The sequence below is a fragment of the Alosa pseudoharengus genome, unplaced genomic scaffold (genome assembly GCF_046254945.1).
Source record: "Alosa pseudoharengus isolate Yale_2024_CS ecotype anadromous, Long Island Sound unplaced genomic scaffold, YU_APseudo_1.1 YU_APseudo_1.1_scf_1, whole genome shotgun sequence".
In the NCBI taxonomy this organism is placed as follows: Eukaryota; Metazoa; Chordata; class Actinopteri; order Clupeiformes; family Clupeidae; genus Alosa; species Alosa pseudoharengus.
In genome coordinates, this window is record NW_027468564.1 from 20,524,837 (window position 1) to 20,547,792 (window position 22,956).

At 44.7% G+C, this 22,956-nt stretch overlaps 1 protein-coding gene and 1 long non-coding RNA gene across 2 annotated transcripts; both read left to right on the forward strand.

Moving 5' to 3' along the window:
* The first annotated feature begins 584 nt into the window (after positions 1–584).
* Positions 585–3,286, forward strand: LOC143123151 (uncharacterized). Its single transcript, XR_012986793.1, has 3 exons — positions 585–672; positions 980–1,119; positions 3,091–3,286. It is a non-coding gene; the product is annotated as an uncharacterized LOC143123151 (long non-coding RNA).
* Positions 3,287–20,967: 17,681 nt separating this feature from the next.
* Positions 20,968–22,889, forward strand: LOC143117337 (uncharacterized). Its single transcript, XM_076278994.1, has 3 exons — positions 20,968–21,605; positions 22,335–22,502; positions 22,722–22,889. Exons 1-3 carry the CDS (start codon positions 20,968–20,970, stop codon positions 22,813–22,815), a joined length of 900 nt encoding a protein of 299 aa, XP_076135109.1. The 3' UTR covers positions 22,816–22,889.
* The last annotated feature ends 67 nt before the right edge of the window (positions 22,890–22,956 follow it).

Here is a 22,956-nt window from a genome sequence, read left to right on the forward strand (position 1 = left end):
TTTTTTATATATATGTTATGTCCGTGTGTTTATTAGAGATTATATTCCACTTGTGTGATTGTAAAAGTAACAACAGTAACATTGCTGCAGGATCATGGGAATCACATCCTGCCGCCCTGTGTATACTTACCGACATACTTACATGTAAGGACAGTTCCTACCCCCTGTTTCTCACTAGGACCTTTACAACTGGCTACTCATTGGGAAACATAGGGAACTGTTACATCTAGGAGCAGAACAAAAACTTGAACTCTCTTTTATCCCACATGCTCTTAAACTGTACTATATGTCATGTTATTTTATGTATTCTTGCACTTGTCCTCTTCATAATTTTAGCTTTTTTTATATATGCCCTTATTTTTGAGTTTTACTTTGTTGTTTGACTAAATTCAGGACTGCAAAAACATTATGTTTTTCTAATGTTTCTGCCATGTCAAACTAATAAAATTAAATCTGAAATCTGAATATGAATCTAGATACAATAATTAGTGAAAAGTGATAGAGGTGAATGGGGAGGAAAGAGTTAAACATTCATGACGGTATCTGTAATTGTAGCTGTTGTGCGATTGACACACCCCAAGCCCCAAAGGCGGAACACGTCCAACCAGTTTTCTTTAAAGGGAGAGTGTAAGCCTTTAGGAAATGGAAAAAAGGCGAAAGTCAAAACATACAGTAAGTTATTCGAATACAAGCGTTGTACCTGATGTTTGGAAAACTTATTCTATTTATCTATTTATGAATAGAATCTATCTATTTTAGGGTATTTAGCATTTTCTTTCAATTTAGTGCAGAAAGCATACTGGGATTTTTGCTTGTTGACTGATGATCTATGCTATCATTGCTATGCTCTAGGTTTATGGGTGCAAGGTGATGATCTAGAGTCATTCCTACGAACTCACCAGAGCAGCTGACTTGGTCTAAATTACTGAGTAAAGGAAACTGTAATACATATGATATGTGGTTGTTGTTTTCTGCACAGGCCAAGTGAGACTCAGAGTCAAAAATGAATGAAGAGGCAGAGGAGGCTCTGAGACCAGAGTCTGGAGTTTACAGATGTGTGGATACTGATGAAGACATGGAGGAGCCTGTACACACAAACAAAATGTCTACACAAACCAGGTAAGTGACCCCCCCCTTGCTGTCCCGCCTGCTGCCTGAAAGTAGGAATACAATATATATATACTGTATATATATATATATATATATATATTTATACTCTTTTGATCCCATGAGGGAAATTTGGTTTCTGCATTTATTCCAATCTGTGAATTAGTGAAACACACTCAGCACACAGTGAACACACAGTGAGGTGTTTTTCCCGGTGCCTTGGACTAGGACATTGCATGTGATGTAGACAGAATTTTGAGAGAGACGACCCGATGTAGACTGATTTGTTTTGTCTCAGTGAAATTGCTATTTTGTGTTTTGACTTGGAAAAACACACTTGTGTTTGTTTTGATGTGTGTAAATAAATACAAATACTTGAAGTTTGGATCCCTGTATGTTTACAGAACTATGACAAAAGTATGACCTCAAACTGACATAGTCTACCTTGTGCACAGAGAAAGCAAAAGCCAGTTTTTTTTTTTTTAATCAGACCATCAGTGTGTAGTTGGCACATTGTGTGCTTACTATTGTGATGGCTTGTGTTTACTGTTTAATACAAAAACACAATTTTTACGAAGGTGTGAAGAGTTAAGCAAGGTGTGTTAGCTTTTGCAAGAGAACTACAATGTTTTGCTGATTGGGTGAGAAGTTTTGCCATTTGTGTGTAGAGTTTTGCAAAAAAATTGTGTTGCCTAACAAAACCTATACAACAGAAAACGTTTGTCTTAACACATAGATTTGCAATTGCAAACTCTACCGAAATTATTTGTAGCCTAGGTGGTCGTCCTCACGTTATCTGTCACTGACATGGGCTACAGCGTAAAACTTTATCGGGTGACCAGTCGGCTAAAAATGCTTAGTTGTTTGATGCTGTATGAGACATTTTACTGCACAACAAAATTATTACACGCTGGGCTTAGAGGGCAAACTGTACGATTTTACTTGATCTGTAAGACAATAAAGAGACCAAACAGTACGAGGAGTTTTATAGTGGGCTACTGACTGTTGTCATTACATGAATGCAGATGGGCATTTTTCACAGGTAATGGGGAACTTCCCGTTTCTTCTGTCAGAAATGAATGTGTTAATACATGTTGCCTAACAAAACATATACAACAGAAAACGTTCTTCTTAACACATAAATTTGCAAAATCTACCGAAATTATTTGTATGTGGTCGTTGATTTGGGCTACAGCGTAAAACTTTATCTAGCTTCATCTAACTAGTTTATCAGGTGACCAGTCGGCAAAAATGCTTGTTTGGTGCTGAATGAGACATTTTACTGCACAACAAAATTATTACATGTTGGGCTTAGAGGGCAAACTGTAAGATTTTGCTTGATCTGTATGTTACCTGGCTGATGGGGCACGGGAGAAGCAGCCTGTCAGTGACCATGCCTGCTATCTGAAGACGCTTACTGAACTGCTATGGTGCTGCGCATCTGCCGTGCCCTGCGCGCGACCGCGCGAGTTCACGTGACAAAGGAAGAGAGATAGGCTGGTCGGGTGTGCAAGGAGGTGGCTCATTTCGGGGCATTGTTTCAGTCGTTTTTAATGGCTCAGGTTTTCAAAAGATCATTTCAAAACCGACCTCAGTAAAATCTTAATAATATTAATAATTACAAATAATAACAATAATAAAAATAAAAATAATAAAAAAAAGTTTCAAAAGGGCATTTTCGTTGATAAAGGGCAAACTTCCTAGTGCTTTAGCACCACCTAGTGTCTATGTATGCACGCCTATGGAAACACCTGTGCTCACATAGGAACAGGACTGTTCACTTCCTACTTTGGCTGCCGTGATAAAGGCCTATAGATCATTAAGTAAAATAAAAGTGTAGGATGAAATTATTTCAAATTAGTTAAGACTACTACACGGCCATCTGTGATTCTGTTACTGGTTACAGTAAATTATGTTACTGGTAGTTAGAAAACTGTTGTCCATTCTTCTATTGCTAATTACATACTCCTCATTTATCTGTAGGAACTGAAAAACCCCCCAAGAGGAACAGGGACAGATGCTGGGGAGGACACAGCAGCCTCGTGGCCATGGTTCTGTGCCATGGATGAGATTCTGGGGCAGAGGCACTCTATCTCCCCACCAGTGATCCGTGCCTCCATGTCCCCGATCTCATCCAGGGAAGCAGAGCCATGCTCGTCAGGTGCTGTTCCCCCCCCCCCCCCCCAGCAGAAAGAGAACTGCAGGGAGAGGCCAGGGGGCAGAAAAGAAGCAGCTTTGCTGCTTTCTTGAGGGAGCAGTTTGAGAGGGAGAAGCAAATGGAGAAGGAGAGGCAGAGGGCAGCCGACAAGCGCTTTGCCCGTCTGTTAGCGGTGTTGGAGAGGATGGCAGACAAATAAAGAAATATTTTTTTATTAGGCATACTGTATTTTGTCACTTTTGAGAGCTATAGGTATAACAATCGGTAACACTCCATTATAAGGTGCCATAATAAATAGCAAACTAGTAATTACCTAACCCTTTGTTAATATTTGTTAATTGTTACTAGCATATCTATTTGGCACAAGTTAATAGTTTTTTCATCATCAATTAAATATTTGTTGTTTGCATAAAATCTGTATGTTAATGTTTTAGCAAATCTATTAACTAATATTGTATTAATATGTGTTAATAGTTAACTAAATGTCTTTTTGGCACTAATTAACAGTTATTTCTTACATCATTTAAATGTTAAATGTTTATTTACAAACTATATGTTAATAGAAAAGTTAAAAATAACTATTAACAAATATTAATACAATATTAGTTAATAGATTTGTTAAAACATTAACATACAGATTTTATGCAAACAACTAATATTTAATTAATGATGAAAAAACTATTAACTTGTGCCAAATATATATTTTAGTAACAATTAACAAATATTAACAAAGTGTTAGGTAATTACTAGTTTGCTATTTATTATGGCACCTTATTATGGAGTGTTACCTAACAATCTTCAAGTGAATTAAGTTAAGCTATAGGCAAGAGGGATATCAACATGATATTTACTGTAAAGTGTATTTTTTACAAATAACATGACACAACGACAGAGTTTATATAAGTTTAAAACCCTTTATTGAATTATTATCTATCTATTTCTAGATTCTAAAATCTAGTTTTTTTAAAGCTGCCCAAGAAAGCCAAATCTCTACGCCAATTTCAGTGGGAAAACTCCCACACAGGGAGAAACCTCGGGAGGGCCCAGGCTTAGGCAGCGACAGTTTTCGAATTACGTGGGAGCCAGAGGGAGCCGAGCTCCCATAGAGTGAGGATTGGCTCCCATGAAAGCAACAAAGTCAAAAATCTGAGGGGGTCTCTGATATCTGAAGGTGTCTGGCATTGTAATTTAATCTTAAACAACCGCTCATTATCTATCCCTGTACGATCTCTTACCATTACAGACGTGAAATTAAAATATAGGCTACTACGGGACGTAGACCTACCTCTTGAACGCAGCATGATGACACTTCACCACCACACCACTAGACTATATGAGCAAACCGCATACGATCGATTTGACAGCACTCGCAAGTCTGAAGAAGTTACGCTGCTTTGATGAGAATGTTTATTTACATAGGCGTTCATTGGGCTAGCCTACATGGGTTGATACGTGCGGAAAAGTCCTGTTTGCTGTTGAACTTGCGCCTCTTCTATGTTGATTAACAAAGCCATAAATTATGGCCCATAATGCAGCTTACTTCAATGATTCTGTGAACTGATCTGTAGCTATCCTCTGTCATTCAGAGCTCCGGAAAGTTCCCAGATATTTTGAAACACCTGTTAGCAATGTCTGATGGCGGAATAGCCTATTCAATGGCTACCCGACAACATCTCAGTGCAAATTCCAAAATTGTTCGTCTATTTATTCCCACGGTTCAACACACGAGACGACTGAACGCCCAGGTGTTGTTATGTGCACATTAGCCTATAATACTAGAACATAGTTTGGCTGCAATGGCTTTATTATTTTCTGCCAGTTAGTGCATTTTCCCTGTGTATAAGTTATACTACATGCATTATTGTGTTTGACACTGAGGATAGCCTATCTGAGACGGTGGTCTGGTTCAAATGAGTTAGATAGTCTACGTTGTGAAAGAATGGCACTCAGAGTAAAACCTTTAGTCTATCTTTGTATTGTGAAATTGAAATAAATATGGAATATTACAATCAATAATATGTTGAAATGAATTAAAAGGAATCAATTTCTATGAAAAATATCTATTGTGTGCGTGTGTCTATAGGCCTATCGAGATGCAGTAGGCTACTGCGCAAAAGCGCCACTCGCGCCTAGGCTATTTAATTGTATCGCCTTGTTAGGCTATGCGCGGGGTGTGCCAACTTTTTATGAGATAGAGAGACCCCCTTAAAGACAAAAAGATAATTCGGGCCCTGGGCAGCGACCACCCTCCTTGGTCATGCTATTTAAAAGTAACCCTCTCGATGTTCCTGTAACAACATGAACAATAGGTTATTCAACAGTGTGAACTGATTTCATTAACAGTGATTAGAAGTATAACTGGAGTAAATGTGTTAATGAAAGCATCAAACATCAACAGCAAGAACTGATTTCTGATTACAACTATACACTGGATAAGAAGTTAATTCAAAAATATTAACAGTAGAATAGTAATCTGCTTAAACAAGTAAATATAACTGGAAAGTAACCCAGGCTTCTTTCGATGTTCCTGTAACAACATGAACAACAAGTTATTAAACAGTGTGAACTGATTGCAGTAACAGTGATTACAAATATAATGTAATAAGGTATGTGCCAACCTTCACGGCACAACATGAGCTGCCAATTATTGCAAGAGGGAGAAGACTACACAGCCACACAAACAAATTATTGTACGTTCAACTCCTCTGCTATTCTGTTTCGCAGGGCCATCCCACTGGCAGTCTCATGGTGCATTCAGAGCACCTCGGAATGACAAGGACCGCCCCCATGGCTACTTTGTTTTTCCGACAGCAAGTGTTCAAGTGCTTTGCCATCTAAGGGGTGACAAACACGGATGCCACAACAAAGGTTAAAAAATACACTTACTAATCCTAAACAAACAACTGTATTTGCTTAAAATATAGTGTAAGATGCTCGTGAAAGAAAGATATGCAGCTTTTCAAGTGATAAAAAGGGCAAATTCCCAAGTTCACATTAAAACTGTTGGACATGAAAGGCCACATGGACTACAAACGAACTACAACGTGACGACAAAAGTGATGACGAGCCCCTAACTGGGCAACTCTGTTAGCAAAATCTAGCCCCAGTTTCCGACCTCTGACTCACACATTAAGTGACGTGAATGACGCGGAATGATGATGTTTTCACTCGGAGAAAGGTTTTTCCGAAGCACATGAACGCTAGGTCAGCTTCACATCCAGGCTCGTCAGGGTCCAGGTCGTCCAATGGCAAGACATCATCATTGCGCAGACATATGTTGTGCAACACTGTGCATGCAACATGTGCATACTCTAATATATTGTAACACTCTGCAAGGTTGTCTTAAAATGGTCTTTATTGGTTATGCACCAAAAACACACGAACACATAATTCCGGGCCAGACCTGACCCTTATGCTCCAGCACTAAACATCTATCTTAGGCTGTATCTAAAACACACACTAGTTAGACCCGGTTATGAACACTGTAATCAACTATAAACATAAACATGACAGTCAGGACGCACAACATTGGTAACTTGCATGGTTAACATTAACATTCAACATAACACATCAAACGAACAGCATCATGGGAGCACAGTCATCAACAGCTAGGCTCAGATCATTACACAGCCCCCCGAGACTTAGTCCATGTCCCCTTGACTCAAGTCTTACCCTACGTCAGTCCATGAGCCTGGCTGGGACGTGACGCTGGCGTTGTGGGTGCCCCGCTGTCGCGGCGGTGACTTCCGGTGAAGGCTGCACGGTGATCGGTGTTAGAGCCACAGCTCCATTGTCACCAAGTTCCACAGAGTCAGTGTCAAAGTCTCCACGACCCTCAGCTAAGGCCAGGGGTCGATACGGGGCCAGTCGATCACGGTGGAGAGCCACAACTCTCCGACGCTTAATCAGTCTCACACGATAGACCACATCAGACAGCTTCTCTAAGACATCGCACGGCCCGACCCACTGGCTAGTGAGTTTCGGGGAAATGCCTTTCTTTCTCTCCGGGCAGTACACCCACACTTTATCGCCGGTCTGGAACTCCTGGCCGCGACAGCGCGTATCGTAAGCTCGCTTTTGACGTATTCCAGCTTCACTCATAGCCTGCCGGGCCAACTCGTGTACTCCCTTCAGTCTCTCGCGTAGCTGCTTGTAGTATTCCAGCCCTGGCTTACCTCCAATCTCCACTTCCGGAGGCGAACCGAACACCAAGTCCACCGGCGTGCGTAGCTCTCGCCCGAACATCAGAGCTGCCGATGTGCATTTCGTTGACTCTTGCACCGCTGTGCGATATGCCCAGAGCACTAAGGGCAAGTGTAAGTCCCAGTCCTTTTGTCGGCGGTCGGCCAATATGGCCAGCTGCACTGCTAGCGTCCAGTTAAACCGTTCGACCAGCCCGTCGCTTTGTGGATGCAGAGGTGTCGTTCTCGTTTTCCGGATGCCCATGCGCTGGCAAACCTCAGCAAACACCTCCGCCTCGAAATTCCGCCCTTGGTCGCTGTGGAGCTCTTCCGGTGCCCCGAACCGGCAGAACATCTCAGTGACCAGTCTGTCCGCTGTCGTGTGGGCGCTCTGATCTGGCACTGCATACGCCTCCGGCCACTTAGTGAAATAGTCCATAGCTACGAGCACGTAGCGATTTCCCCGCTCTGTGACTGGCAGTGGGCCCATGATATCGACGGCTACCCGCTCCATGGGAGCCCCGACTGCGTATTGCTGCAGCGGAGCGTGCGAGCGTCGCGTGGGGCCCTTCTTCGCTGTGCAGGCGTCACAGCAGTGAACATGCAGTTCAACGTCCAGCCTGCATCCCGGCCAATAGAAGTGGCCTCTCAGCCGACGAAGAGTTTTTGCGATGCCGAAATGAGCCGCCCCCACAGCCCCATGTACCTGTTCCAGTACACGGGCTCGTAATCCAGCAGGAACCAGCAACTGGAAAATGTCAGATTGTCGATCGGGGGCTCGCCAGTGTCTATACAACAGTCCTTGACGTGCTACTATTCCCGGCCACTGTGAATAAATCGCTTTGGTCTCTGGATCGAGTGCGGATACGTCAGTCCATGGCGGTCGCTGACCGGCTTCGATCCATGACCACACTCAGCCAAGCGTGGCGTCCTCCGATTGCGCCTTCCGGATCTCCTCCCTCGACATCACGTCCACCGGCGACTGCGTGTCCATGGCCTCAGCTGCCGCTCTGCAGTGCTGTGTTGTGGCGTTGGGCTGCGGTGCGTTATCTCTCTCGCTGGCGTGAAGCTGGCGAGCGTTGGCTCTCTTGATGGCGCGGCGCTGGCGAGCGTTGAGTCTCTCGCTGGCGTGCTGTTGGCGAGCGTTGACCCTCTCGTTGGCGCGACGCTGGTGAGCGTTGAAAACAGCGACCCTCTCTCTCTCTGCCAGCAGTGATGCAGCCTGTAGCCGACGAGCGGGCTCCGATTGAGCCGCGGCCAGACTCCTCTCCTCCCTCCGGTGGCAGTGTTGGCACTGGTCTGCTGCACACGGACGCCTGGACAGGGCGTCCGCGTTGCCGTGAAGGCGACCCGCCCGGTGTCGAATCTCCATGTCGTAGTCCTGGAGCGCCTCCAGCCAGCGAGCCAGCTGGCCCTCCGGTTCTTTGAAGTTCAGCAGCCAGGTGAGTGACGCGTGGTCCGTTCTCAGCAGGAACCGCTTGCCGTAGAGGTAGGTTCGGAAATGGCGCACTGCCACCACCACAGCCAACAGTTCCCTGCGTGTCACGCAGTAATACTTCTCCGCTCGGTCCAGTGAGCGGCTGAAGTATGCGACCACTTGCTCGCCCTGCCCGCCTGCTTGTGAGAGGACGGCGCCGACGCCCACGTCGCTGGCGTCGGTGTCCAGGATAAACGGCAGTCGAGGGTCAGGGAAGGCGAGCACTGGGGCCTCGCATAGCGCCCTCCGCAGCCGCCGGAATGCCGCGTCGCACTCTCGCGTCCACTCGAAGAGCTGGCCTTTGTGCGTCAATCGATGCAGCGGGCTGGCGACTGTAGCAAAGTCCCGAATGAAACGCCGGTAATATGACGCCAGGCCCAGGAAGCTCCGCAGCTCAGCACCGTCGCGTGGAACAGGCCAACGCCTCACCGTCTCCACCTTAGCTGGGTCGGTGGCCACTCCGGCGGCCCCCACGACATGGCCCAGGAACCCGGTTTGCCTCCGGAACAGGTGGCACTTTTTCGGGTGCAGTTTGAGCCCAGCACCTCGTATTGCGTCGAACACCTTTTCCAGATGTCCTATGGCACCGGTGAAGTCCGTTGCATGACACAGGATGTCGTCCAGGTAAACCACGCAGCATGTTCGTGGAATGCCCGCCAGGACACGCTCCATCAGCCGCTCAAAATTCGCTGGCCCGTTGCATAGGCCGAACGGAAGTACCCGGAACTGCCACAGCCCTTGCCCGATGGTAAACGCTGTCTTCGGCCGAGCTTCCGGGGCTAGCTCAATCTGCCAGTAGCCACTGCGTAAGTCCAGCGAGCTAAACCAACAGGAGCCGGCAATGCTGTCCAGCGCATCGTCAATGCGGGGGAGCGGGTATGAGTCTTTCCGGGTTACCTGGTTGAGGCGCCTGTAGTCAACACAGAACCGCCACGAGCCGTCCTTCTTCCGGACGAGTACAGCCGGCGCAGCCCAGGGACTACTGCTTGGCTCTATCACTCCTGCCGCGGCCATTTCCTTGATCTTTTCTTCAGCTGCTTGTCGTTTGGCGAACGGTAAGCGATGAGGCTGAAGTCGGATGGGCCGAGCATTTCCGGTGTCGATATCGTGTTGGACCAGGCTCGTTCGGGTGCAGTCCTCATCTTTTGCAGCGAAGATGTCGGTGTACGCTGCTAGTAGTCTCCGCACCTGGCTACCCTGTGCTTCACTCAGCCCCTCACAGCTACGAGTGCAGAGTTCATTTACGGCTTGCCTTGTCTCTACAGAGGGCCGCGCTCTCTGAGTGGAGAGTGGTGATTGCTCAACCCGCGCTCCTGGCTCCTCTCTAGTGGGCGTGAGCTGAGCAGTGGCGAACTCAGCAAGCGGACCTGGACGAGACCTGTTGTTTTCGCGGGCTTGAGTTTCGCGGGCTTGTGTGGGGAGGGGCGGAGACTCAGCAAGCGGACCTGGATGAGACCTGTTGTTTCCGCGGGCTTGAGTTTCGCGGGCTTGTGTGGGGAGGGGCGGAGTCTTGGATGGCGAGCACTCTTTGCGAGTTTGCTTCCTGCGGGCTCGTGTGGAGCGAGTTGGAGAGTTCTTCGTCGCGGCGCCAGCTCTCCGCACTTCATGCTCTGTCTTCCCCGCCGTGTGCAACACTACGCTGCTCGTCCCTAAGTGTAGTGTGGACCGGGAAATGTCCACCACAGCCCCCCATTTCTCTAGCACGTCCAGGCCGAGAATGCAATCATCCTGAATGCTAGCCAACCAAAGCCGGCGGCTCGCCGTCTCACCGTTGATGCACACGCACACCGCTTTTTGTCCATACAGTTCCGCTCGCTCTCCGGTAACTGTTGTGATGCGTGTTTTTGTCTCTTCCCAGCCTCTGGGTCTGGCTACCAGCGTGCCGGGTAAGAGACCGGGGCGCACCAGCGAGATGGTGGAGCCAGTATCGATCAAGGCACGACACTGAGTCCCGTCTAGCGTACAGTCCACATAGAGTCCTCTTGTTTGGCCGAGCCGGCCCAGTCGTATGCAGTCCATAGCCAGGGAGGTAGTGAAACTTGAAGGTGGCATCCCTCCCGCCGTGCCACCCCCCTCTAGTTTGACTGGGGCGCGCGCGTGAGGGGTGCTGGGGCGGGACAGTACCTCACGATGTGCCCCGGTTCACCACACCGGTAGCATCCGTCTCCGCTGGCCGGCCTCTTCCACTCGCGTGGGCGGCGTTGTGGTGGCTGTGCTCTGGTCTGTCGCGTCGTCTCCAACTCCTCCCCGTCTTCCTCCATCGATGTCTGGCGTACGCAATGCCTCGACTCCGTTGTGTGGAAGATGTTTTCCACCCGTTCGGCCTCCGCGAGCGCCACGGCCAGCGAGCTGGGGGCGCTCAGGCGAAGATGTTCTCTCAGCCGCTCCGGGTGGATGCCTCGCACAAACGCTTCCAGTGCCATTTCTTCATGTAGACTCTGGCTGTACGTTGGGTAGCCCCGCCGGGCATACAGCTGCAGGTCAGCCGCGAACTTGCCCAGTCTCTCGCCCTTGTGCCGCCGTCTGGATGCGAGTTGTTCTCGAGCATCGCTGGTGAAGATCCTCTGGCCGAATCGTCGTTGCAGAGCGGCCTCGATGGCAGTCCAGGTTGCTTGCTCTGCCGGTGGCAGGTCTTCTAATACTTGTAGCGCTTCTCCTTCCAGGGCCAACGCCACCTGTATGCCCGTTCTCTCCGCCGACCAGCCATTCAGCTCAGCTGCCAGCCGGACCTGCACCAGGTATGTCGCCAGCGGCCTTTCACCATTGTAGCGGGGCAATTTGGCGTTGGAGCGCCCTTCTGCCGCCGTCGCACCGGGGACCAGCCGATTTCCATCGCTCCCGTGTGGAGCGGGTTCCAGTGGCGGGATGCTGCCATTAGCCCGGTTTGTCTCCTCCTGTGGCCGGGGGCGGGTTTCTTCGTTACGGTCACGCTGCAGGCTGGCTCCGTCTGCTGGGCCCAGCAGGTGGCCATGGGCGAGCGCACTGTCGAAGAGCCGTCTTGGCAGGAAACTCATCATCGCCGGGGTATCGGTCGCAGCTTTCTCCTCCCGTCCAGTAGGGGTCGGCATCCCACTTCTGACACCAATGTAACACTCTGCAAGGTTGTCTTAAAATGGTCTTTATTGGTTATGCACCAAAAACACACGAACACATAATTCCGGGCCAGACCTGACCCTTATGCTCCAGCACTAAACATCTATCTTAGGCTGTATCTAAAACACACACTAGTTAGACCCGGTTATGAACACTGTAATCAACTATAAACATAAACACGACAGTCAGGACGCACAACATTGGTAACTTGTATGGTTAACATTAACATTCAACATAACACATCAAACGAACAGCATCATGGGAGCACAGTCATCAACAGCTAGGCTCAGATCATTACAATATTGACTTATAGTTGGCATGCAGTGATTTCTTATTGAAAATATAGATTAGCCTAGATACATTATTTCATTGTAGTATATGCGCAGGGCAGCATACATTCTCTCCATGCACCGCTCTCCCTCAAACAGGTTGGCTTCAGCCTGCACCTCCTCTACGCAAATCAAAACAGTGGCTTGTGCAAGAACTGTTCATGCAGACTGTAGTGTGTGTGCAAAACACTAAAATAATTGGGAGAGCCGCGGCATGTTCAGCTGTTTACTTTCACTAGTATGAACGAACACACAGAGACCGGAAACCAGCAGCGCTCATATCAAAATAAAGGCACCATATAAAACACTGACATCTCATAAAACCATGTCGTGGAGACATAACACAGACTACAACTGGCGCGGTGTAGCCTACACAACTTTGTTCAAAATTGATGCATTCAAGTTAACTTTGCAAAGTTAGTGTTACAGCCTACTTATCACAATGTTGTCAATTGCAATGCTAATTTATTCTAACATCTCTCTATGGAACTACCCGTAGCTTAATTTGCGGAGGACAAAGAGAAAGCACCTTTTTGATAAATGAGTCAGTATAGTGGAGAAATAACTTTTAAGAACTAATCTGTAGCCTAGGGTAGGCTTCTGCAATAAACAATGTTGTTGACGATTTAAACTATCTAGCGGACGTTTTTAAAAGGCTGCAAGCAATAGAGGCTATAGACTGGCCCACGTTCTGGTTCGTAAATTAATTTGCCCTACTTCCAACTCTTGACTAGCCTGGCTAGCGCCAAGGCAGCATGGGAACACCCAGGCTAACTCTTGACTGCACTGTAGCCAACTGACTGCTTGACAGGTTATTTATATTTTTCTGTACAATAAACAAATGTGTTCTTCAACTTTATGTAGAGCAGAATTACGCGCTTGGCCAGCCTAGAACGGACACATTTTGGAGAGAGAATGAGAATGTATGCACGCAAGAATCTGTTGGCTATTTGTGGCGGATTACCAGCAAACATTGTTTACCTAATGCATTAACTCAAGAGCTCAAACGTTTTCTAAACAACAAAAAAAGAAATGATGCAGCAGGCAGCAAATTTGTAAAAGAGTAATTTCCAATGGAAGAACAAAACGCTGAATGAAGCCCAAAGCTTTAGGCTACTGATGTTAAAGCACACACACATAATGGTAAAATAAAAGTAGCCTAAACAAACGGTAAATTTAGCAAACGTGACAAAAATTAATAGGCTATTGTTAGTGAAAGTAGGCCTACTAGGCTACTTTTAGTAGACCAATGCCGAATCTGAAATTACTATTAACAATGTTGCCTAACTCTTAGAATGTTGCACCTTAGAGACCGACTCAAAGGTAAAATAACGGTAACGAGTAACACGTTACTTTTCAAAATGACTAATGAGTAAAGTAATTTCATTACAATTTAAAGAAGTAACGAGTAACTTGTAACTCATTACTTTTTTTGAGTAACGACCCCAACACTGGATGTTACGCCCCAAACACACCCATATGACTGATTAAAAAACCTAGGAACACCTTGTTGCGCCATGCGCTCCACGTTTGATAAAGAAACCCCTCCCAATGTGAACTGGACATCCTACTAAATTTGAATAGACTTTTGACGAGTGACGATGCACTTTAGAATGTCATGATAGGGCCCTATATTTCAGTTTGCAAACATGAATTCTTACCCTTTGCCTTTTGTTTGCCAAACAGCAGTTGTTTTTTTGCTGGCCATGTCACGTCTGCTTTCTCAACGTACTGCAACCTATGACGCTGAACCACCCAGTGACTAGTTGATAGCAATAGCCTAACGTTAGTTGAGAGAGCACAGATCCACTGATCTCAGACCAGACCGCGAAGCGACCCTCTGCCGCTCTCTAGCCACCCCCAGCCCAGCCCCGCCCGGCCCGCTCTGCTTCTCCTTGACAGAGTTTAGTGTTCGGGATTCCTTGTTCTAACAGGCTACAAGGGATAGAACGCACAAGTAAATAAAAAAGTTAAATAACAATTTTGGCTACCCGGGCTGAGCTCAATTTCCCCCTGGCTGAAGCCCCTGCTGCTGACTGCCGCAAGACCATTGGTCACTGACACCATAATGCAGTGTGATATCGATAAACTGTATTGCGCAGGCCAGGTTCAATTGTTTAATAAAGGTGGATAAACAGAGGCGGACACACACAATATAGAGGTGTATTTATAAACGCAAATTAGAGGTGTAAACGCAATTTTGAAGTGTGTGAATGCTATTTCCGAAATTCAAGAGGTGCGTAGACGGCGTTTCCGTGTGTTTAGCCTCCATTGCAACACTGCACACACTCACTTGGACTTTGTGGACACACACACACACACACTTACTCACTCACTTACTCACTTTCACTTACTGAAATGTTCTAATTCTCTGATGTTTTCACTGTTATTAGTGGCAATAGACGAATGCATCTGTGATGGACTTTGTAGACACGCATGCACACACACACACACACACACACACACACACACACGCTTACTCACTTGTTCACTTACTGAAATGTTCTGATTCTCTGATGTTCTCACTGTGGCAATAGGCAAATGCATCTGTGATGGACTTTGTGGACACTTTTTGTGCTTTTCGAAGTGGTTGCACTGCCCCTTGTTGTTTGCTCAATTCAACATTGTTAGCATTCAAAATAAAGTTTTTGTACCAAAACAAAGAAGTGGGAAATTATTGGGATACAGTAAGGGTTTTGCACTGAAAATTACAGTAGCCTAATGATGTTAAAGAGACTTGCGGTAAAGCTACTGTTAAGAAGATGCAGTAACTTACAGGCAACACTGTAGCCAGAGACAAACTCTAACCATTTTACAGTAATGCAATTGTATGTGTCTTTAGCGGTACATTTTTTTTTTTTTGCCAATTGCAAGTTCCCAGCAGCTTGTTTACCAGCTTGTCCACCCAGGTTGTGATCCTCAGACATCATAGATTTAATTTTATATGACAACCTTTTACAGCAGCCCATATCTGGTAAACCCACTTTGCCTGGGTATAGAGAGTAATATTCCAGATTGGAAAGTCCCAGAAAAAAAAAAATACACAGTATAAGACATATTTTTTATGTTAAAATATGGGATGGTTTCCACCGTTATGAACAGTCCTGCTCGACGCCGATTGGCTAAAGGCGTTTTTGGCGACGCCTCGAGAAGGAGGTGCATCTCGAGTGCATCTCAAAGGCAGAGCAAAGCCATCAGTAGATCAGTTCTCTGGTAACATCACCTTCACCCTATTGCTTGACAATTCGGTCTGGACATCGTTTGGACTGTATTCTCACTGCAATATGGTGAATAAAGATCAGAAGCCTTCAGAATCTTCTGTCTGCATTGTCTCCTTCGGACGCTTGGGCTCAGAGTGCTAATTGGCCAACAGGCTTCGGAAGTGGACTTTCTCTACGACACAAGTTCAGGCAGTTCTCAGTTCTCGACCTTCAAGGAAACAGACAAACACTTTAAATGCTTAAAATAGTGTAAGTTCTCTCATTTAACCATTCTGCATATGAGCAATCTCAGGCAGTTCTCTATACAAAGTGCCTGCGCTTCAAGGATATGTGTGAGTTATCTTATTTAATCTCATTTTGCCTGATGTGCAGTGTTGGGAAATAACTGAATATATGTATTTCGGATTATGTATTTAAAATATAAAATATTTATATATATTTACAGTTATTTTCAGTCGCTAACAAGCGTTTGTCAAACCAGTTGTCACATTTTCAAAACTCTAAACACAATTAGCACCGCATCAGTCTTTTGTGGCCATACCATTCACACATTTCATGTCGTTTTCACACAATATGCAGTCAGTGAACACATTTCTACAATGCTTATATTTTCTTAACAGACAAGCTATACCTCCCAACAAAATCATGGATTGTTTTTGTAGTATTTACGAATGTTACCACATGACATCCCACAATAGCAAAAATAATATTCCAACTTTTGCAAAGTACTCTGACTGGGAAAGGCTGGCAAGCAAGCCACAGACATGCCCCCAGAGTGTAGAGGTGCTTTTAGAGTGGCCAGGAGCAACAAAGGTAGACAAGCCACAGACATGCCCCCAGAGTGTAGAGGTGCTTTTAGAGTGGCCAGGAGCAACAAAGGTAGACAAGCCACAGACATGCCCCCAGAGTGTAGAGGTGCTTTTAGAGTGGCCAGGAGCAACAAAGGTAGAGCACAGCCACCACCAGTTCAGATCTCATCGGGGTCTCCAAATGGACAACCACTTTCACTGCCTGATAGTTTGGTCTAGACATTGTTTGGGCTGAATTTTCACTGCAATATGGTGAATAAGTAAGGGATAACGTATAGAACACCTGTCATTATCGGAAAATAAGTCCAGACAGGGAAAATCAATCAACCGTCTTCTTTCACTTTTGAATGAAGTTTCATTTTGTTTTTTACAGCACTTTGTACCTATACATACACAGTTAAGCAATTACCTATGACAAGTTTTGATATAAAGTCATTTTCTAATTGAGGGAGGAAACAGAATCTGTAACACAATGCAGAATCTGTAACACAATGCACAGTATCTTGTCTTGTGTTTGTGCCATTATCAAGCAGGGGACACCTGATGGGTGTGGTTTAAAACCTAATTAGCATGTGTAAATACAGTATGTCACATTGGTATTGTTGTGTTAGTAGGCCTATATTACAGTTTTTTTTCAGTCGCTAACAAGTGTTTGTCTAACCAGTTTTCACATTTTCAAAACTCTAAACACAATTAGCACAGCATCGGTCTTTAGTGGCCATACCCTTCACACATTTCATGTCATTTTCACACACTATGCAGCCAGTAAATACATTTCCACAATGCTTACATTTTCTCAACAAACAAGCTATACCTCCCAGCTGTGATATTAGTTAGTGTGTGTACATTTTAGTTAGTGTCAGTACATTTTAGTTAGTGTCAGTACATTTTAGTTAGTGTGTGTACATTTTAGTTAGTGTCAGTACATTTTAGTTAGTGTCAGTACATTTTAGTTAGTGTGTGTACATTTTAGTTAGTGTCAGTACATTTGAGTTAGTGTGAGTATGTTTTAGTTAGTGTGAGTATGTTTTAGTTAGTGTGCATGTCAGATTATCTCTCTGTCTGTCTGTCTGAGGGGCACTTGATAAGCAGTTGAGCTATTTACTACCAAAAGTGTAACTGAGGCTTATGTTTCATGCTCATGTCCTGGCATGGCAAGAGAAAGTTTAACCATTGACTGATCAAGTCCAGCAAGTCTTAAGTGACCTACTTTTGTCAGTTGTGCGATGTAGCTCTCAAGTTACAGGCAATAGCATCCAGAGGAGAGGTCCCATGAAAGAACATCACACACACGCACACGCACACACACACACACACACACACACATAAACGCACACACAACACATGAACACACACACGAACACACGCACACACAAACACACACACACCCACACACACGAACACACAAACGCACACACACACACACACACATACACGCACACACAAACACACGCACACACAAACACCCACACACCATTCACACACACCACACACACACACACACACCATTCACACACACCCACACACGCACACACAAACACACACACGGACACAATTGTTATCAGTTCATCATAATGCCGTGCCTGCACCCGTCTCTCCTCTTCATGCTCCGTTTACAGACAACCTGCATCTTGTCACACACACATACTCACTGTTCACACACACACACACACACACACACACACACACACCATTCACACACACACACACACACACACACACACACACACACACACACACACACACACACACACACAGTTACACATATACACATGCACACATTCTCTAAATCAGTGGTCGCCAACCCGTCGATCGCGATCGACCAGTAGATCTTTAGGACTTGCCCAGTAGATCCCGAGAATAACAGGACAATTAAAAACATTCCCACATGTTCGCCAACGTTTACAGGGTGTACATTTCAGCGCGGGATAGCGCATGATTTATTCAAGACCTAGCCATCATAATGCGAGAAATTCCTGCATACATTTACAGTGCTGTCTGATAACGTGTGAATGATAACGTGTGAATGGAGCAGCGTGAATGCGGGACCGGACGAACCAACTTCTGACTTGAACCGAACGTAACCCCATGCAGACACACACACACGTGCACAGCACCACTTTGCAGGTGCGCGCTCTCTCTCTCTCTCGCAACAGGACTTGTCACCGCTGAAGTCAAATTATGCTAGGTGCTTCTACATCAACTGCTAACTGACAGAAAATAAAAAACAAAAGTTAAGCGATCAGGAATTTGTTCTCCATTTGAAGAATGCAATCGATTGCGGACGTGCACAGACACGGAGTGCATTGTAGGCTTAGGTTACTTTCACTTTCTAGAGTGCGCATTCATTACTTCAAAGATGCTTCATACCAAAACAGCGATCAAACATCAAATTTACCATGACGTATTGTCACAAACACTTACTCCAATTAGAAAATCAAAACCAAAATCATGTAAGTAAAGACTATGTTAAAGTGTTGTTATCTCATTGACGCCTGTATAAGGGGGTGGAGGATGTGATATTTTTGACCTGATACATTTGCCTAAATAAAAGGCCTTAAATTGGAAGTATTTTAGCTTTGATTTTCTTTTGACGCTTCAAGGTAGATCTTGCCTTTGTTCAGGGCGAGGTTAGGGATCTTGGGCTCAAAAAGGTTGGTGACCACTGGCCTACACAATAGCACCTTCTTGTGAAATTGACTAATTCAAGTCTAAAAGATGTGTATTGTATCGGACACATCATAATTCTGTTGCTCTCTCTAACACAAATAACTTGTCTAACTGCATTCCCGAAAGTCGTAGGAGGTTTACTATTGTCTTACAGTTATCTAAGTATACTCTTTTGATCCCGTGAGGGAAATCTGTATATCTGTAGAGCAGTGGTGGACGAAGTACACAAATCCTGTACTTGAGTAAAAGTAGAGATACACATGGTCAAATGTTACTCCAGTAAAAGTAAAAGTCCTCCTTTTACATTTCTACTTGAGTGGAAGTACAAAAGTACTTGCCTTCAAATGTACTTAAGTATCGAAAGTAAAAGTCCTGAAATGTATTATGATTAATACAGTTGCATTTACTATTGTTGAAATGATTCGGCACAGACATGCAGAGCCTTTCTCCTAGCCTTACGAGCCAGACCCAAATTAAAATGTAGGGTCTGGGCACTCACCGTTTGCAGTGCTCAGTCCGAGGGGCGGGATAATCGGTTATCTTTCAAATTCCCTCTGCACGCAATAGGACAGCGGCAGCGCTATGAGTCCCATGCGTTTTCCCACCAGTGGAGCTAGTTGGCTAGTTTAAACGTTTGCCAACTTAAAAAAAGCTTAGCTTGTGTCACACTGTTCGCCAACAGCAACATCCATCTTCTTTGTTTTCAAGTAGCAGGGAATTCAAGCCAAACCGTTGCAACTCTGCCATCAATCATTATGTTAAGCCCGCCTAACGACTCTATACACGATTTGATTGGCCTGATAGAAGTTTAATTTTTCGAGCTCACAAGCCAACGGACAGTTGCTAGACTAGCCCTGGAAGCAAATGTAATTTGCTGCCGCTAGGGTGCGTCTAGTTTTCTAGGCTACCTTTCTCCTCCATTCAGGACAAAATCAGCTAATAATTGCTGTATGTAGAAAGAACTAAAAACAAACTAAAGTGATATCTTATCGTAGATACTTCAAAGTAACCACATTTTTCTTTGTTGAATGCTTTATACTTTCGGACCAAATCAAGATGTTCCCTTTTGTGTTTGATAGTGTCAGATTGTCTATCATTTGCTCTATGGCGTCAAGAGGCTAGTTGTGGTAACATTAATATTGTGAAAAGGGGTCAACAAGGTACAGTAAATAGTGGATATGGCAATAACATAGGTTAGGCAAGACCATTATTTAAAGCCTAGCTCTCTTAATAGAAAATATACATGTACAGTAAGTACACATGTATTTGGACAGTCTTTTTTCCAAAAGGAACTTCAGCTGTACTTCAGCTGTCACAAAATGTAGTGGAGTAAAAAGTAAGATATTTGGCCTTGAAATGTACTGGAGTAAAAGTAAAAAGTTTAACAAAATTTAAATACTGAAGTAAAGTACAGATACATGAAAAAGCGACTTAAGTACAGTAATTGAGTAAATGTACTCAAGTAATGTCCACCACTGCTGTAGAGTTAGGGTAGGGAGAGACAGAAGGGCCTTCAAAAGAGGGCAGGAAGAGAAGAAGAAGAGAGTTAAAAGAGTGAGCCAGATAACAGGTCCTGATGAATGTTCTACCAGTAAAAAGGCATATGGCCAATATAAGTGTTAATGAATGTCCTACAAATAAAAATATCTTTACTAATTTTGCAAAAGCTGTTTAAGTGCATTGATAATGTTCTGGCTCTGTGCACTTTCACCTGTAACACAGAAATGTACAATATGGTAGTTTTCTACACCTTTTTGGGGTCTGATGGAAACGTTTATGAGTTATTATGTTCCAGACTATATGTATCTATCTAGATGGGCATGGCTAGGAAGGAACCTATTGGTCAAATACAAATGCACTATTAACCAACTATGACTCTCTCTCTCTCTATCTCTCTCTCTCTCTCTTTGTCTCTTGCAGAAATGGCAGAGCCTATCACGAAAATTATTCCACTCACCTTGCTGGTATACAAACAACTACAGAAAGCAAAAAGAAACAAGAAGGGCTTTCAGAAACTAGCAACTCATGTGAAGGATGTTGCAGATTTGGTGGAGACTGTGGCAAATCAGGGCGTGGAGGAAGGTGTGGTGAAAACAGGACTTGAGATGTTTGAACGTGCTTTGGAGTCCGCCATGAAACTCCAGCGAGACTACGGTCGCTCCAAATTCTATCTGCGCTGTATCAGAGCTCAAGGTTTTGACAGTAGTTTGGAGAGTGTGAATAAACAGCTGAATGAAGCCAAACACAGCCTGACCCTCGCGTTCCTGGTCGAACAGAGACAAAAACAAACAACTGATGAACAGAGCATCTCACCTGATCAGTTTGTCAAGCTAATTAACTGCCTTTGTGAAATGAAAGACCAATTGCAGCAGAACGAACTACAGAGATTCCTCGAGAAACAAACAGAAACAGAACTATCATCAGATAACTGTTCCGATTTAGCAGACGTGCTCCTTAAGTCTGATGAGGTCTTGGACGAGTTTGACATCGACAAGTACAACACAACGGACGGCGGACGGCAGAGACTTGTTCCAGTTGTGAAATGTTGCAGAAAAGCTCGGCAAGTATCAATAAGCCAAACACACATGTGACATTCAGAGAAGGTTCCCTGAAGGTTTGCTGAATGTTACATTTTATTCAGGGAACATAAAGAAAACAATCCTTAATTACCTAATGAAACGTTTGCAGCGAATGTTCCTGCACCCTTCAGCAAATGTTTGCTAAGAACCACTTTTTGCTCTGTGAAATCTAAGACTCCTTTTTTTAAATTATCACTAAAATCTCAGAACTGCTGATATACATCATCTTAATGTCACTTACTCTCATCGAAATTTTGACGAAATGTCACTGAAATTTTGACGATCGGTCCTGTCTCGACTTTTTCGACTCGTTTAGAATCGCCTTTGACTACTTCAGAGTGCTGCCTACAGCCCTTAACGTTCGTTTTCAAAACTGTGCAACTCACCGAGTGGTTATTGGTGTCGAGACAGAACCAATCGTCAAAATTTCGGTGTCCACCACTGTAGATCATCCAAAACAAAACAGAAAAGGGACTCAAAGTGCTAAATACCGGAATTTTCCTTTAACTCTGTGGTGTACCTCTTTTGTCTCATCTCCTTATCTCGCCATACATCCTCTTAAGTGCACAGGAGCACTAATTAGCTGATATACCTTGTTTAGGAGTTGTGCTCATTAGAATAAGATGATTAAGTGAATAGTTAGAACACATAAGTGTCTTTTACTAAAGACTTCTAAAGATTTTTACACCTCTGCTTAATTGTTTCTGTAGGCTTACAAATTGTAATCTGAATGAGGAATTCTCTGAAGTTGTGGCCTCAGCCCTGCAGTCACCCTACCTGAGAGAGCTGCACCTGGACGGCACCATCATGTCAGAGTCCGGACTGAAGGCTTTTTGTGGTTCCTTAACAAATCGGAACTGTGTGCTTGAGATACTGAGGTAAACATGACATAGTTTTCTTTTTTGCTTTTTTTTGGTGGTGGACATTAGCTTGCTCTGAAAATTGTTTGTCTACCGACAAATAGCAGAATGAAACGTCTTTTTGATGGCGTCTTATGAACTTAATAGGATGCCTTTAAATATATTAAACATAATAGTCCCAATAAAAACCCACGTTGTATGCAGTATTTGCCATTTGCCATAATGTTTCTCCTGCAGCCTGAGAAAGTGCAGCCTTTCTTCGAGTCACTGTGAGGATTTGGCCTCCATTCTCTGCTCCTCGGCCTCCAGCCTGAAGGAGCTTGACCTGTGAAACAACGACCTGCAGGACTCAGGAGAGGAGCTGCTCTCCTCTGGACTACAGAGCTCACAGTGCACACTGGAGATACTGAGGTACACACACACACACACACACACACAGACACACACACACACACACACACACACACACACA

Excerpts from the sequence above, each read along its gene's own strand:
- LOC143117337 (XM_076278994.1), top strand. The coding sequence starts at position 20,968 with ATGGCAGAGCCTATCACGAAAATTATTCCACTCACCTTGCTGGTATAC. Across the intron at positions 21,606-22,334 it reads AAATGTTGCAGAAAAGCTCG|GCTTACAAATTGTAATCTGA; the intron begins GCAAGTATCAAT and ends TTGTTTCTGTAG. Across the intron at positions 22,503-22,721 it reads TGTGTGCTTGAGATACTGAG|CCTGAGAAAGTGCAGCCTTT; the intron begins GTAAACATGACA and ends TTTCTCCTGCAG.